This window comes from Podarcis muralis, chromosome 16 (genome assembly GCF_964188315.1).
Source record: "Podarcis muralis chromosome 16, rPodMur119.hap1.1, whole genome shotgun sequence".
NCBI classification, from domain to species: domain Eukaryota; kingdom Metazoa; phylum Chordata; class Lepidosauria; order Squamata; family Lacertidae; genus Podarcis; species Podarcis muralis.
Window position 1 is genome coordinate 42,100,351 of NC_135670.1, and position 17,930 is coordinate 42,118,280.

The following is a 17,930-nucleotide window of genomic DNA, read 5'->3' on the forward strand; positions in this document are numbered from 1 at the left end:
TCTCCTGGGGTGTCCAGAAGCATTGCTGCTTCCAGCTGTGGAAGCAAAACTGCAATGGGCAGTAGCCAGTGACAGCCCTCACGTTCTTGAACTTGTCTAATCCTTTTGAAATTGTCTCTTTTGCATCAGCCTATGACTTGATCCTTCTAACTGAAGTTGCTGCAGATCAAACCTGGGACTTCTGCATGCAAAGGAAGTTCCCTTGCCTGTCACAGATCTATGGGCCCTCTGAGACAGCACCTTTTAAGCACTGTTCTAGTAATTACTGAAGTACTGAACATGATGACTTTGGGGTTCTATAATTTCCAGTTCCATATCTCTATTCATTCAATTTTCCCAATAGAGTTGGTGCCGAAAGTATGGAAAAGAATGATATGGACAGTGGCTTTGCTCTGTGGCCCATGGGAGTCCCAGCAGAACCCCTCAGAGGTCTACCTCACCATGTCTGTCCTCACCTGTCCTTCACAGTTGCCACCTACCTCTCTGACTCGGAGCTGACCGTCTGCAAGGCTGGTGCTCAACAGTGGCCGGATGCCACACATCAGTTGCCACCAGGGCCAGCCCTTCACAGCTTGGAAGATGGCCAAGTTCTTCTGGATGCACCGAGCAGCCAAACGCTGAATCTGAAAGGAGAGCAGGAGTCCCCCTCAGAGCCCAGAGGGAGCAAACCATCCCAGGCAGCTGTGGAGAGAGGGAACTCTGCCCTGGGCTAGCCTGGGCACTGGGGCTCAGGTTCACTACTAAACAGTGGCAGCAAGCATTCCCTCCGCCCAGTCCCACCCCCAACACTGCATGGGGCAGAGAAGAGAGGGGAGATTGTTCTGTCTGGGAAACAGAAATGCTTGTGCTGATGGAGCAAGCATAACAGCACAATTCCTCCCTATTATTTATTTCAGAACATTTATACACTGCTTGATTGCTTTTTATAAAAAGCTTGAAGTGATTTACAAAAAGGAGATAACAATGAACTTATCAATAAGAAAAAATAATAGCAATAATTCAAGACTTTCAAAATGTTAAAATAACAGTAGACTTTGTAAACATCTGGATAGGTTTTCCTAAACAAATATGTTTTTAGCAGGTGCCAAAAAGAGCAGAGCAAAGGAGCCTGCCCGGTAGCACTAGGCAGGGAGTTCCAAAGTGTAGCTGCTGCCACACTAAAAGACAGAGTTCTTATAAATGCAGAACAGGGATTATGGGGCACCCAGAACAATGCCAATTCCGCAGATGAAAGCAGTTGAGTGGGTGCATCTGGCAGCTAAACTGATCCCAAGTTGTTAAGGACTTTATGTAGTAACAGTAACACCATGAACCTGGCCCGCTAGCAAATGGGCAACCAGTGCAGACCTCTGAGCACAGGAATGAAATGCTGACAAGGCCTCCCTCCTCTCCGCAATCGTGCTGTAGCCAACTGCAGCTTCCAAAGCAAGCGCAAGGGAAGCCCCTGAAGTAACTGACACAGGAAAAAAGCTGGTTCGGAGTGGAGCAGATGGCCTTCACAGGTGCTGGATGCTATTTCATTAGGGAGTCTTAAGCTAGGGTTCCCGTATTTCAAAAATTGATTTTTTATTTTTTTTTGCCCAAAGTTGTTTACGACAGCAGAATCACAGCTATGAAGAAGCTGTGGTGGTGGATTTGCTCAGCAGCATCCCAAGAGATGTTAACATTTACCATGACAACAACCCCTGGCTTTGCTAATCTTCAAAGAAGAGGTTACCTTTAATTTCTTATATTTCTGACGGGAGAGAAACCCCTTGCAAGCTGCTTGGAGGAAAATCAGATTCTGAGACACCAGTTTTTCCCTCTGCTTTTCTAGCCTAGAGAGGACTCCAGCTTTCAGGAACACCTGCCCAGAAAGAAAGAGAGAGAAAATCAAGCCACAGGATCCGAGCAGGATAAAAGTCGGGGATGCCAAAGGGACAACTCAAAAGCTGGCATTCATCACAGGGTGAGCTCAGGACCCCCGTTGACTTCCCCTGTACCTGAGTGCGACCCACAGCAATGGTCTTCTTCTCCAAATTGAGGGCCTGGATGAGCTCCTCCAGAGCCTGAAGAGAAAGGGAGAAAACATAGGAATGAAACTCTCCACATCCCCTTTTCTACCCAATAAGCAGAAGCTGGGGGGGGAGTGAATGGGGGCTTGTCCCCCATTATTGATATCTGAATTATCCAAAACCCCTTGCAACCTTCCAATGAGCCCCAGAAGTCTGTGACAGAAGTCAAATCAAACACCAACGGAGCCAAAGATTTCTGTAGTTAAGAAAGGGATTGAACATGGGTCTTCAAGAACAGACCACTTAAAAAATAATAGTTAAAACACATCAAAACACATTTAGAATCAGCAATTAAAATGCAGTTTGACCTTACAGATGCTCAGTGTTCAGGACTGTCTGCACCTCAGTTTCCAAAGTCCTGTCTGGACAGGAAGGCCTTAGCCTGCTGGCAGAAGGATGAGAAACTGGGAGCCTGTCTAGCCTTTCTTGGGATGGGATTCCACAGCATGGAAGTGGCCACAGGAAAGGCTTGCTCTCACCGTGCCTCTGATGTGATGGGACCAAGGGAATTCTGACATTCGTGGGACCAACATGACTATCTTGCCTGCCTTATGTAACCAGCCCAACCCACCAACAGCCTGGCAAAACTTCCATTGAAAGAATAAAACTAAGAATAGGGACAAGCTGCATTCCTCCACCCATACCCTTGATTTCCCCGCAGCACCAAGTAACAACATTGACCTTTTCTGACTGTCAAGATTTTCTTTTTGAAACCTGAAGTCTTAACTGAAATGCACATGCACAGCCTTTGTTGCCCCATGCAGCGCTCTCTCTCTCTCTCTCTCTCTCTCTCTCTCTCTCTCTCTCTCACACACACACACACACACACATACACATCTGCAATTCAGCTCCCAGCTGTGTGATGCCCCCTGAATACACATCAGAAAGAGCAGTTGGTTCACACACAGCCTCATTGCAATTGGGATTTGTAAGCGGGGGAAGAATCTGTGAAGGAGCTTGCAAAATCCCTCAGAAAATTAGGAGAAGGAGATCAATTCTGCACAGAGGCTTCCATTATGCAGAAGCGGGGGGGGGGGGGGCTGAATTTTCAAGAATTTAGCCACTGTTCTTCATCCCTCCTCTTCTTCTTTGTAAGTGGCTGTTTGCTTATATTATAGCCTCTGATCTCTCTGGAGAAATGTATTTTTTGACAGCCACTTGATTATTAATGTCACCTAGTAGTATCAGTTAACACAGAAATAATAAATAATAAAAGAAGTTAATTCATTCTCGTTTATTTAATCCATTTTGTCTGATTTAATCAGTATAATTGGGGAGGGAGTTGAATTAATAGAATTTGGAATTACTTTAATCTTACATGAAATTTTTAGCTTGTAATTTGTCTGCAATTAATCTAACTATGCAATTTGTATTTTCTGATTCTCCTTTTCAGTTATCTTTTCAGTGATTCCCCCCCATATTAATATATATTACTTTCTTTTTTGAGTATAGATATATTTCTCCTTCCCCCCCTTTTTTAAGGGGATTTATGTTAACAGGTTCTTAATATTCTAACAGATGGTTTCATTATGTCTGTTTATATGGTCTTCCTTATATAACAATCTCTTTTTCTTCCCATTTATTTTTTCTTTTTTATTAGATAGGCACCTTCATAACACAATGATGAGCCAATGCTATTACACCTATAATAGGTAAATAACAATATTTCAGGTGAATGATGATATGGAAGCACATTTCTGAACCTTTATATAACAAGCAATGTTTGTTTATTATTGTTATTGTTATAAGCAGCAGCAGCAGCAGCAGCAGGAAAAACAGCAGCAACTTAGCCGAAATATATTAATATTTCTAAAGTGCCCCTGCTGCCTGTGGTGTCTTTGCTCATCCTCCGCCCATGGCTCACCTTATTTTCATCTGTCATCTCATAGGCTGAGCTGTATTTTTTCATCATTGGCTGAGCCAGGATCTGGAACTGGTGTCGGAACTGCATGCGCACCATACGATCCGCGTACCCTGCAAGGCAAGCAAAAGGGGCATTTGCTGAGGGGCTGAGCAGATTTGGCAAAGGAGAGTCTGGTTCCTCCCAAGGCTCACTCAGTTGCCAGAGGATAAGAAGCCACTGAGGCCACCTCCCAAAGACGGGCAAATCCATCTGTTTCTCTTTCAGTTTCTCATTTTTATAATCTTAAATTCAGTTTGCCACATTCCCACATCAGTTTGCAATTTTAATTTTTAAAAAGTCTCCCTCCAAATTTGAGAGTGTATCTTTCCTAAAGTGCATATTTTCATATGCTGTTTGGCCTTCTGTTCATATACATTTTTGCAAGTAATTTCCCCCAGCATAATGCATTTTCTACATTATTGTCACTAGGGTTTTCATTTTTTTTATGCACAGGTATCCCTAATATGTTCATGTTTCATTATCAGGAACCCCTGGCAACCTTCTGGGAAGCCCCAGGAGCCTGTGACATGCACTCAGATCAAACACCAACAGTCTCAAATAGTTCCACAACTAAGTAAGGATTTGAATGTGGGTCTTCCACACTGCCACCAGCAACTAGTGCTCTGACTGCCTTGCTTATACAAACCAACCCACCAGAAACCTGGCAAATCCTCAAGACCTAACAAATCCTTTTTCAAAGAAATTATTTAGAAACTATATTATAAAAATATTTCTTGGAAATGTAAAGAACATTAAGGGACATTTTATCATGCTTGGTGGACACATAAAAAAGCAAAAAAAAAAAAAAAAAAGATAGAAATACATACACTGATATGGAGAACATTGAAGATTAATTATCAACTGGAGCCAGAACTCTGTCTGCTGGGACTTATGGATATACAGTTACAAAAGGAATATGGAACTTTGTTTCAATATATGATCACAGCTGCGAAACTTTTACAGGCACCAAGCTAGAAGGACCCATCATTTCCAACAATGGAAGAATGACTGTTAAAACTAAGAGACTTAGCTGAGATGACGAAAATGACATGTTTAATCAGAGAAAAGTCATTATTAACATTTGTTAAAGACTGGAAACCTGTCATAGACTTTTTGCATGAAAAAGAAAAAGAAATAATGATATCTGGATTTGAGGATTGAACATAATGTTTGTGTATAGAAAGTGGCTTTGTTGGGTGTTATATTGGATTGGACAAAGTGAATAGTGTTTTTATATAGCAGAAGTACTTTACTTTCTAAATCTTATTTTTCTATCTTTTTCTTTTAGCTTCCTTTCTATTCTTTTCCTTTCCTTTTCTTTTTTTCTTTCTCTCGCCTCCCCTTTTTATGTTTTCACTGTATCTAGATAAAAGTTTTAGTTTGGTTTAAAAGGGGGGGAGATATTAAGTTTTTTATTTTTCTCTATAAACCTTAATAAAATTTATTACAAGAAAACAAAAGAAAAGACCTCACACATCTGATGAAAACATAAAACTGAGAGCAAAGATGAACCGTCTCCTTTCCATGCTCCTTCTCTCTTCCCTGCAGTGCAGTGTGATGAAACTGGTGCAGCAAGCACCTCTTTAAAGTAGGTTGACTTTACCACCACTCAGCTGATCCTGGAACTTTGACAGGTGTCAATCACCCAGTGTCATCAGTCCCACCCACCTGCCAAGGTTGGGTCACAAGGAGATGGGGTACTTAGGAATCCAGCCCACTGGCTGGATCCAATTCTCTACTCATGCTACAGCCCTCCAACTTGCATCATTCTTGCCCACAGGCCATGCTGGTTGGGGCTGATGAGAGATGGGAGTCTAACAACATCCAGAGGGCAGCAGGTTCTCCTGCCCTGCTGCAGAGGAGCTGTAACACTCCCTGCACCGAGTCAAGCACCCTAAGAACATAAACAGAGTCTGGCTTCTAGGTCAAGCAAAAGGCAGCCCATCTAGTCCAGCATCCTGTTCTCACAGTGGCCAACCAGTGGCCTCAACGGGAAATCTGTAAGCAGGATCCATGCACAACATCCCTCTCCCCTCCTGTGGCTTCCAGAAACTGGCATTCAGAAACATTACAACCTCCAACTGTGGAGGCAGAGCAGAGCCCTCCTGGCTAGGAGCCCTCGATAGCCCTCTCCTCCTCCATGAAATTGACTAATTCTCTTCTAAAGCCATCTGGACTGGTGGCCATCACTGCCTCCTGTGGGAGGAAGTTCTGTAGTTTAACTATGTGCTGCATGAAGAAGGACTTTCTTTCATCTGTCCTGAGTCCTCCAACATTCAGCTTCTTTGGATGTCCATGTGTTCAAGTGTTATGAGAGAGTGAGAGAGAAATATTCTTCATCCACTTTTTCCATGCCATGCCTCTTTTTATAAATGTCTACCCAGTGAGTAGATGCAGGATGCCCAGCCATTCCATGCAACAGAAACCCTCCTGCACCTATCCTGCTGAGCTGTAATGCATCCAATATCTGGCCCCCGGAGAGCTGGGCTCGAAGGGCGGAGATGTCCCATCCTGCTGCTGTTCCCCCTGGCATCAGACAGGACTGCAGAACGGTGCCTCCTTCTCTGTCCATTTCTGTTCTCGCAATGAGGCAATGGACAAAATGAATCTGGGATCTCTTCACTAGGTTGATGAGAGAATCCTACGGAAGTGGAGAAAAACACAAAGGAATTGAGTTCCTGATCTTCTGCTTGAAGATTATAGACCACATTCACACCATACAAAAGTTGTTATTCCAGAGTTACAATTTCCAGAGAGGGTTAACGATCAATCCCTCTTCACAGGGAACTCTGGACAGTCAACCTCTTTTTCACTTCTCTCTCTTACTCTCTCATCCACCCACCCACTTTTTGCATCTGATTGCAAAGTGCAGGTTTGAATCCCCACTCTTCCATGGAGCTCCCTGGGCCAGTCACTCACTCACAGCCTAACCCACCTCACAGGGTTTTTGTGAGGATAACATGCAGCGGGAAGAAGCAGGTATATTACATGTGCCTTGAGCTCCTTGGAAGAAGGAAGGCGGGATATAAATGCAATCAATCGATAAAATAAACAGGGACAAAAAGCATCATAATGTAGCAAAAAAGTTTCAAATAAAAGCCAACCACACAAATAATAATAAAATCAGCCAGAGCAGCAATAAAAACCACATAGATAACATTCTTAAGGCCACTGACTGTTCACAGAAAAAGTGGCATCAAGTAAATGGAACTGCTAAGCATCTAGAAACACTCAAATAGAAAAATATTTGTTTACTGCCTTGTCAATCAGACTCTCAAGTTGCTAATGCTGTTGTTGTTTTTTTTAAAAAAAACACATTGGAGAAATAATAAAAACCTAACACTCTTAGCGTTACTTGGTTTTCCCTGGTGGGGTTTCAAAAGCAGCCTCCATCCTCTCTTACAAACCGTTGTGCATAATACTCTTTTAAAAAATCATAGAATGGGAAAAGCTCACTAACTGAACACTCCCTGGAAAAATACCAAGGATCACATCCAAAATACCGTATTTACTTGAGTCTAATGTGCCATCGAATCTAATGCGCACCTCAATTTTCAGAACCTTGAAACCAAAAAAAGTATTTGCTAGTGAATGTCAATGTGCCATCAAATCTAATGGCATCTTAATTTTCACAGTGTAATTTGGCCAATAAAGGTGAGCATTAGATTTGAGTAAATATGGTATGTACAACAACTTTCTGTTTCCGTGCGCTGCTCTTAGTCATGCTGGCCACATGACCCGGAAGCTGTACGCCGGCTCCCTCTGCCAATAAAGCAAGACGAGCGCTGCAACCCCAGAGTCAGCCACGACTGGACCTAATGGTCAGGGGTCGCTTTACTTTTACAACAACTTTCACCACATGGTGCCCTCCAGAGGTTTGTCAGCACAGCTGTATGATGCTGAGGCTGATGGAAGTTCGAGTAAGAAAATATGGAAGGCCCCAGGTTGGGGGAGGATAAATGTATTGGTTTGATTGCAGATCCCAAATCTGTGATCCACTGTGTGTGGGGTTAGAATCTATGAGAGGAAACCTGCTGAACCAGTCATAGTAGTTCCTCGGTTAAGGTAAAGCCCTTGGCTGGCCAGTTAAGTACTGTCATTTACTTGCCCAAAGTGATTGCTCTATTGCCATAGAGGAAAATGGGCAGGCCTTTCCCACCTCACTTGGCTGGATGCCACATCATCCTTGTGGGGAGAACAATAAGCCAAGACATGTGGGGTGGGGGGAAGAGTTTTGGCTCATGCTGGAAATTGGAGATTCAAAGCTGTGAGTTTGGGGGTCCCCTGGAACCCTATGGGGAAACAAAATCTGTTGGGGAGTTAACACTATGAACCCATGCATCCTGTGCTCAGGTGTATATATGTGAAAATAAAGCCCTATAGCCTAAAGACTTTCACATTGACATGGCTGAACTTCATTCCAAGGAAACCAAACCCCGGGAAAGTGCAGGCACCCCTGGAGCCTCATGCCACTTGGGGACTGGGGGGCATACAACAGCATAATAACTGAATAACTTAAAGCAAAACTGGACTTGATGCATAAAAAAGTCCTGGGCCCCTCTGCCAGGCAACCCTTTCGCTCACCAGCTGAAGCTTGATCTGAGCACAAACAGACTTCTTCTTCACAGCTGCAAAGCTGCTAGTGAAAGTCTTCCTCACGCAGCCAACTCGCTGCAGTGCTTGCTGGGAGTTCCCCTCCAGCCCCGCAACAGACCGGCATATCAGGGGCACTTTGGACCGCAACAGAAACAGTTTCTTCAGAGGGTCTCTGTGGAGAAGGAAATGCATCACCCAACCTTAAGAGCTGCCCTTGTAAGATGGGCCTTGGTTAGTGTGTGTAAGGGAGGGAGGGAGATCCTTGGGCATCTCCAAAATAGGGTTGCAAGGTCAGAAGCATCCCAGAGCCTGAGATTCCAGGGCCCAAACCTGAGACCAAGGGGCAGCCCCTAGCAATGTCACAAGACTGATGTCATTATACATGACCCATTAATCATTTAAGAAGACCGTCCAGGAGTTGCTGTGGGCAGCAGAGGCAGCAGGGCTCAGCTCCTGCTGCTCCTCTCCACATGCGCCAGTCACTTAGAATCAAATTGTAGAGTTGGAAGAGATTCCAAGGGTCATCTGGTCCAACCCCCTGAAATGCAGGAACTCAGCTAAAGCACCCCAGATACTTGGCCATCCAGCCTCTGCTTAAAAACCTCCATTGCCCATTCCACTGTCAAACAGCTCTTACCGTCAGAAGGTTTACCATATTTTTCGCTCTATAGGACGCACCCGACCATAGGATGCACCTTGTTTTAGAGGGGGAGAACAAGAAAAAAAAAATCTCCCCCTCTCTGCCCAGCGCAGAAGGTGCCGTTCAAGGTGCCTTCAGTCGCCTTCAGGTGGCTACCTTGGAAGCCTGGAGAGCGAGAGGGGTCGGTGCACACCGACCCCTCTCACTCTCCAGGCTTCAGTGAAGGCAACCCAAAGCCTCTGGAGCGCGGCGGGAGTTCCCGCTGCGCCATGGAGGCTTCAGGTTCCTTTCGACCTGCTCTTTGGGGCTGGTGGGGGGAACCCCCCCTGCCAGCCCCAAAGAGCAGGTTGGGGAGCAGCGGAAAGGCATGCAGGCAGAAGAAGCTTCTGCCATAGCCGCGTGCAACCTCTCCAGTTGGGAGAGGCTGCGTGGGGCTAAAGAGGAAGCCAACCATAAATGAAATTTAACTTAAACATTAACATCCTTAGATCTTCACCTTATGGAATTAATATTCCTAGCTGGTTCCCAGCCAACCATAAATGTACATTTTTAAGCCGCTTCTTCTTCTTCTTCTTCTTCTTCTTCTTCTTCTTCTTCTTCTTCTTCTTCTTCTTCTTCTTCTTCTTCTTCTTCTTCTTCTTTTTCTTCCTCCTCGTCCTCCTCCTCTTCTTCCAATGAAACAATCGTTGAGACGGCTAGAGTGCCGGTGGCGGATAACTCATTCCGAATCTGACCGGACACAGGTTAGAGCTCAACGTCGAGCCTACCAAGTGGCGATAGCGACGGCGAAGAAGAATTTCTTCACCGCCTCTATTGCATCTGCAGTAAACAGCAGCAGGAGACTTTTTCAGGTGGTTCACAATTTAGCGGAACCACCTGCAACATCGGGGCCCAGTACGGGCCACACGTTCTCCTGCAATGATTTTGCAAAGTTTTTTGCAGATAAAATCGCTCAGATTCGGGAAGAAGTAGACTCCACCGTGGGAGCAGGGCTGGGGCGGGAGAGTGCTAGAGTTCTGTCTAGTCAAGTTGAGTGGGATCAATTCCAATCTGTTACCTCCGAGGATGTGGACAGGCTGCTTGGACGAGTGAAACCAACCACCTGTCTCCTGGATCCTTGCCCATCCTGGCTTATAAAAGCTAGCCGGGAAGGACTGGGCGATGGGCTTCGTGGGGTGGTGAATGCTTCCCTCCGTGAGGGAGCCTTCCCAGACCCGCTGAAAGAGGCGGTTATTAAACCTCTTCTTAAAAAACCATCTTTACATGCGGCCACGATGGCCAACTATCGCCCAGTCTCAAATCTTCCATTCTTGGGCAAGGTGATTGAGCGAGCGGTTGCCGAACAACTCCAGGCACGCCGGGAAGAAGCGGACCATTTGGATCCCTTCCAGTCGGGATTCAGGCCTCATCATGGGACTGAAACTGCCTTGGTCGCACTGGTTGATGATCTCCGGCGGGCTAGGGACAAAGGTGAGAGCTGTTTCCTAGTTCTGCTGGATCTCTCAGCGGCGTTTGATACCATCGACCATAACATCCTTCTGGACCGTTTTCAGGGGCTGGGAGCTGGAGCCACTGTTATACAGTGGTTCCGCTCCTTCCTCCTGGGCCGGGTTCAGAAAGTGGTGGTGGGGGATGAGTGTTCAGACCCCTGGGCCCTCACTTGTGGGGTGCCTCAGGGTTCGGTCCTCTCCCCCATGCTCTTCAACATCTACATGAAGCCGCTGGGAGAGATCATCAGGGGATTTGGGCTGGGTGTTCATCAGTATGCGGATGATACCCAGCTCTACCTCTCTTTTAAATCAGAACCAGTGAAGGCAGTGAAGGTCCTGTGTGAGTGCCTAGAGGCGGTTGGAGGTTGGATGGCGGCTAACAGATTGAGGTTGAATCCTGACAAGACAGAAGTACTGTTTTTGGGGGACAGGAGGCGGGCAGGTGTGGAGGATTCCCTGGTCCTGAATGGGGTAACTATGCCCCTGAAGGACCAGGTGCGCAGCCTGGGAGTCATTCTGGACTCACAGCTGTCCATGGAGGCACAGGTCAAATCTGTGTCCAGGGCAGCTGTTTACCAGCTCCATCTGGTACGTAGACTGAGACCCTATCTGCCTGCAGACTGTCTCACCAGAGTGGTACATGCTCTGGTTATCTCCCGCTTGGACTACTGCAATGCACTCTACGTGGGGCTACCTTTGAAGGTGACTCGGAAACTACAACTAATCCAGAATGCGGCAGCTAGACTGGTGACTGGGGGCGGCCGCCGAGACCATATAACACCGGTCTTGAAGGACCTACATTGGCTCCCAGTACGTTTCCGAGCACAATTCAAAGTGTTGGTGCTGACCTTTAAAGCCCTAAACGGCCTCGGTCCAGTATACCTGAAGGAGCGTCTCCACCCCCATCATTCTGCCCGGATGCTGAGGTCCAGCGCCGAGGGCCTTCTGGCGGTTCCCTCATTGCGAGAAGCAAAGCTACAGGGAACCAGGCAGAGGGCCTTCTCGGTAGTGGCGCCCGCCCTGTGGAACGCCCTTCCAGCAGATGTCAAAGCGATAAACAACTACCTGACATTCAGAAGGCATCTTAAGGCAGCCCTGTTCAGGGAAGTTTTTAACGTGTGATATTTTACTGTATTTGTGGTTTTTATGGAAGCCGCCCAGAGTGGCTGGGGAGGCCCAGCCAGATGGGCGGGGTATAAATAATAAATTATTATTATTATTATTATTATTATTATTATTATTATTATTATTCCTCCTCCTCCTTTTTTGGGATTAATGGGAGGAGGACCAGGGGCCACAGGCTGCCTTCTGAAAGCAAATCACTTTCCCCTCCAATCATGGAGCTTTCAAATCCCCAGGGGATGTTCCAATTCCAATTAAAGTTCTATTGTTCATTAAGGGAAGGAAGGCAACCAGTGCAGAGAAAGGGGAGAAAGTGCTAAATGGGCAGAGATGCAGAACTAATTTTGCAGATATTAATTAAATTAAATTTTAAAATGTTCTAAGCTGTTTGGCTGAGGTGTTCTCGCCCTACCCACCACCCTCCAAAAATTAGGTGACTCTGCCTCTGCCTCAGTTTACCTTGCAAAGGTGCTTCTTCTCCCTCTGGTGCAACATCACCTCTCCCATTTTTCCTGACTGTTCCCTTAGAGATGGGATTCTCTGTGGCCTCCTGAGGAGACCTGCATTGGCTTCCAGTACATTTCCAAGCACAATTCAGAGTGTTGGTGCTGACCTTTAAAGACCTAAACGGCCTCGTCCCAGTATACCTGAAGCAGTGCCTCCACCCCCATTGTTCTATCCGGACACTGAGGTCCAGCTCCAAGGGCCTTCTGGCAGTTCCCTCGCTGCGAGAAGCAAAGTTACAGGGAACAAGGCAGAGGGCCTTCTCGGTGGTGGCGCCCGCCCTCCCATCAGATGTCAAGGAAATAAGCAACTATCCTACTTTTAAAAGACATCTGAAGGCAGCCCTGTTTAGGGAAGTTTTTAACATTCAATGCTGTATTGTGTTTTTAATATTCAACTGGGAGTCACCCAGAGTGGCTGAGGAAACCCAGGCAGATGGGTGGGGTATAAATAAATTATTATTATTATTATTATTATTATTATTATTATTATTTGTAAATAAAAGACTATTTTTTCTGCTTGCTTTTACCAAGTCATTCATATAATTTAACAAAAAACTGGGGTTTTGTGGGATTGCATCTCCTAATATATTTTCCTCTTGGTACTTAAATTAAATTCCAATACCTTTTTTGCTAGTTAACAACCCCACCACACGTGATAGCAATCTCCCTCTTGCTCTGGGGCATTTCCAACACATAGCTGAATAAGTTCCACTTATTTTTGAATCATGGTGATGGGAGACTGCCATGTCATCATGACTTAATAGCAGTTTCCACTTGTGTTCCTGTCCTTGTGTGGGCCTTCAATTCTCCCCGATGCTGATCCCTTTTAAAACCAGCCATCAGCACACCACTGGGCATTGAATTTAATCAATTAATTCTGAAGCACAATATGAACGACTGCATCTCCTCCCTCTTAGCTTTATTGGGTGAGGAGTTCAAATTCCAATATCAAGTGATAAATAAATTGCATGAAATAAAACTAAACAGATAAACTTCCCCCAGGACCTGAGGTCGGCGCTGCCTCTGGCATGGAATTCTGCATGCAGAAGAACTTACATTTTTGACTCCTGCAGGACTTGGATGGCATTCTGCACTGAGAGGTTCCACTTGGCTTTGTTCACCCAGCCAGTGGCATCATAGCGGACGGAGTCTTGGCCGAGCTGGTGGGCGATCTCGAACTGCAGGGCCTGCTCACACTTGCGCAGGGATCCCTGTCCTGCAGTGAAGAGACATCGACGAAATAGGAGAGGGTTACTTAAGTGGGAGGGAAGGGAATGAGCAAATGGCAGGTGCAGGCCAGGGGAGGGGTAAAAGGACTTTCCAAGGAATGGCAAGGGAAATCTCCAAAATGGTGTGAATGAGTGACCTGGGTGAAATCTTGCCTTGCACCACTTGGGAGCTCTCAGCAAGGGTTAGAATCCACACAGGGAGCCCCATTGTCCCTTAAAACATGAAAGGTCATTTCTGAAAAGGTCAACTAAAATGATTGAGGGGGTAGAGCAACTCCCCTATGAAGAAAGGTTGCAGTGTTCGGAACATTTTAGCTTCGAGAAAAGAGGAGTAAAAGGTAACATGATAGAAGTGTATAACATTATGCCTGGCAAGCAGAAAGTGGATACAGAAAAGCTTTCCACCCTCTCTCATAACTCTAGAAATCAAGGACATCCAACAAAGCTGAATGCTGGAAGATTCAGGACACATAAAACAGGCCTCTGGTCTCCTTGGGTGTAGCAGCAGAGGTGGTGAATGGAGGACAAAGGGCACTTCACCAAGTCCAGCTTTGAAAGGCCTTGACCCCACCCTCCCATGAGTCTTGACTGACAGGCGGTTGTATCCAGCCAATCATGTGACCAGGAAGACGCCCTGATGCCAATAGGTGGGAGATGGGCAACCCAAGGGTCAATGGGCCAGAGACAGTCCCATTTGCAGACAGTGGAGCCTTGGGTGGAGGCTGAGCAGTCTTAAAGAGCCAGGCTGTGGACAGACCTGTACCAACCCAGCCACATAATGTCCCCAACCCCATGTCAACAGGAGCTGAGGGCCCCTCCATTTTACCTTCATTGATCGGACCCTCCTTCACAAAGTAAGAGCACAGACGGTTGAGCGCAGTGCTGTCACTGGAGCCTTGGATCAAGGCCTCCTCATCCAGAATCCAGAACAGGCCCTTGGGGTCTTCTGCCTGGCCCCCAGGGGTGGCATGGACCTAGAGGGGCAGGAGAAACAGACCAGCTATTGTAAGTAGGGTCAGGGAATATTGCTGAGGTCACTGGACTTCCCCTGGTGCCCATGAAGCACCTGAAGCCTCCCCACCCATACTTCTTGTGAGGGGTGAGGGTGGTTGCCTTTCCCGCCTGCTTGAAAAGCCCCTAGAGGAAAAGGAAGAAGCTGGAAGTGTGCTGCTCTTTCCAGCTTCTGATTTCAGTTCTATGTGCTTTTCACAGCTCAGGTGAGCATTGAAACAGATAGCAGAGCATCCATGAAGGTTGGAAGGAATGGGATCTGGGAGGAAGAAAGTGGGGTGACTGGAAGGGAGAAAGTGGGGTGCTGAAGGCATGGGGGAGGGGAGCACTGCCAGAGAGAGGAAGAGAGAGAGAGAGAGAGAGAGGGAGAGAGAGAAGCTTTGTGCCCCGACACATACAAATGAAATCCAGTAAGCCTTGCAAGTGCATAGTCTGTGTCAGGGAACTGCCATCAGTGCCGGAGGAAGAGAGCAAAAGCCAGACGGATTATAGAGAGCCTCCAGGGATCGGGAGAAGCAGCTCCTCTTCTGGGGAAGAGAATAAACGCAGCTCCAGGGGAGAGGGGGTGCAGGAGTCGGAAGCGGCAAGGCGGTCCCACGACTCCTTGCCTGGGACAAGCGGGGAGGGAAGGGTTCCTCCACTGCCCGCGCCCTCTCTGCGCAGAAGGCTTTCGCGCAGAGAGGGAAGGCGGAGACTGGGCGTCAAGGAGCTTCTTTGCTGGAGGAAGTTTAAGAAACGCCCACTCACGGATTCTGCCAGCGATTGAGTCAGCCACGGGTGAGTGGCTCTCCGGACAGATAAAGTTTACATTAGCAGCCAGCCAGGGAGAGATTTGCCTGCTTGCGCACGAGCAATGCCTTGGAAACCTAACAGTCTGTTTACAAATCTCTGGCACCAAACTGTCACAAAATCACAGATCACAACTGTCACTGCTGATAGAATTATAAAAATCATCCAGCCTTGCCATGGTTCAAAAACATGGATCTGAGACATGGAACCTTCTGGATCTTCATATTTTTTTAAAAAAAAAACCAACCAAAGGATTCCCTCCAAATCCCTACTAAATCATAGGTCACCTCTATGCATGTCCACAGATGTGTCCTGTGATTTGTTGGAAAGCTTGCTGTGAATGTGATCCTATGTAAAAATCATGAAAATCCTCACTATTCTGCATTTCTGTGGTTTTCACTGTGTGCTTGACCAGTGCAAGCTTTACTTTGAGGGTGTTTTGAGAGGAGTTCCATGTAAAAATCGTGGAACTGCCAGAAAAATGCATTTCGGTTCTCCTGGATCAGATATTCATCCACATCCCTTGGAAAAGAAAGAAAGAAAGTCTGTGTGTGCATCCTCAGTCTCCCTATCTCTCTCTCTATGTCTGGGGGTGACCCTGGTGACAGGAAAAGCACCCAAAGGTGGTGTGCACAGTGCACTCTCAACATTCCAAGGGTGCTCATGGGCTACATGGTGCCCTGGGACCTTTATGGGCAGTCTCTTAGGCTGAAAGACAGGAATGGGTCCTGTGGTCCTACAGATACTGCTGAAGTGGAATTCCTATCTTGCCTTCACCATTCTGCCTGGGGCTGATGGGAGTCCAGCAGCAACTGAGGGACATATGTCCTCCATCTTGATACATAACACAATCCATATACACTTTTCTGTTGATAGTACTCCAAGTAAAGATCATTTGCCACCCACAGGCCACCCACAGAAACCAAACTGTAATTTTGTCACTTGGAGAGAGAGAACCAAGTGTGCCAGCCTCCAATTGGACAGTGCCCGTGACGTCAGTTGTGATGGGTCACCAGACCAATTTAATGTTAGGATTAAGGTTATGTTTTGCATTTACCACCTATGGTGTGGGGTGGTTTGCATTTCCTGCCTTTAAATATATATATATAATTTTTATTAAATTTTCTGTTTTACAATTTCAAATAAACATTTTACATCCTTATTATATCAATGACTTCTCTTCTTCTCTTTCCTTGGTTCATTTCCCTTCTTCATTTCCCTTGGTTCATATCTTAAATCTCTGCATATTTTACAAAAAGTATACCAATCGGTTTTCCACTATTGCATCCATCAAAACATATTTACACTGTTGAATTTATCTTAATGCTGCCTGCATTTCCTGCCTTGGCACCATCATGGTCTTGGGCACCTCCACCCTTCATGCATAAACATGCCATTTCCATGCAAACTCAGAGGGCAGCTCCCAGCATATTCACTGTATACTTTTCAGCACCTGCCAAAAATGTTATTGTTTAAACAAGCCTACGCAGATGCTAAGAAAGTTGAGGTAATTTTACTCTGTTTCAGTATTTTAATTTTGCATGTTTTAAAGTATGGTTGTGAATTTTTGCCTTTGATTTCCCAACAATCCCTCCAGGCTTATGGTGATCATTCTGCTCTTGCCACAAAGACTTCAAAGCTCTCCATCTTCACTCTCTGCCACAGGAAAAGTCTTAATGTAGCAGCAAACAAAGCCGCATCCTTCACAGAAAAACAAGATCCCTCAACTGAGTATTCTGCATTGCACTTAAATTCCTGCCAGGCCAAGGCAGTGGCAAAATGGCAGCACTCACCTCCCTCCCCCCATTCCACACACCCCTTTCATTTCTTAATTACCTGGGATGAGTTTTGATCTGCAATGGCTACTGTGGTTGCTGGGGACACTTCGGGGAGATCAAATGGCACCTCAATATTTTCCTAGAAGACATGAAGGACAAAGACAGAGTTTATATTTGAGTGATAGAACAAAAGAACCCATCTCACACACTTAAAAAAAAATATAGTCGTGTATTTTTACTATTTCTCTCTGCCTTTGGTGGCACTCTGAAGCTTGCTGATCAAAGCAACCTCTTTGAAGTGCCAACTCCTCCGGAGCCAGAGTTGTCTCCCGTCTTCCAAGTCATTATTGTCGCAATGGCGGGGGTGGGGTAAATATTAAGCAGGCTTCATAAGCAATGGGTGCCCTGACAATAAGAGGACATTGGGAGAATGCACCACACAAGACCTAGTCATTTACTTAAAATGGGGAGCTTCCCCACGAAAATGTTGTGGATTCTACACCCCATTCATCATATATTCTTTGCAAATCCAGGTTCTGAGTAAAGATCATAGAATCATAGAACTGTAGAGTTGAAAGGGACCCTGAGGATCATCTACTCCAACCCATGCAATGCAGGAATCTCAACTAAAGCATCCATGACAGGTGGCCATACAGCTTCTACTTAAAAACCTTCAAGGTCCACAACCTCCCTAGGGAGACAGTTCCTCTCTCAAACAGCTCTTACTGTCAGAATGTTTTTCCTGATGTTTAGCTGGAATCTCCTTTCTTGAAACTTGAAGCCAGAGCAGGAGAAAACAAGCTTGTTCCATC

The 17,930-nt window shown here is 46.0% G+C and overlaps 1 protein-coding gene across 14 annotated transcripts in view; it reads right to left on the reverse strand.

The window, feature by feature from the left end:
• MYO18B (myosin XVIIIB) overlaps positions 1-17,930 on the reverse strand; it is a 362,275-nt gene that overhangs the window by 135,633 nt on the left and 208,712 nt on the right. For all 14 annotated transcript variants that reach the window (XR_013390943.1, XR_013390944.1, XM_077920002.1 and 11 more), the window contains 9 exons: positions 17,177-17,257; positions 14,367-14,514; positions 13,368-13,527; positions 8,542-8,725; positions 6,394-6,598; positions 3,919-4,028; positions 1,983-2,048; positions 1,718-1,846; positions 480-623 (listed from right to left, as the gene is read on the reverse strand). Coding sequence is in view for 12 of the 14 variants with exons in the window: in XM_077920002.1 (XP_077776128.1) it covers positions 480-623; positions 1,718-1,846; positions 1,983-2,048; positions 3,919-4,028; positions 6,394-6,598; positions 8,542-8,725; positions 13,368-13,527; positions 14,367-14,514; positions 17,177-17,257 (1,227 nt within the window). In the remaining 2 variants the exon portion in view is untranslated. The remainder of the gene's footprint in view (positions 1-479; positions 624-1,717; positions 1,847-1,982; positions 2,049-3,918; positions 4,029-6,393; positions 6,599-8,541; positions 8,726-13,367; positions 13,528-14,366; positions 14,515-17,176; positions 17,258-17,930) is intronic.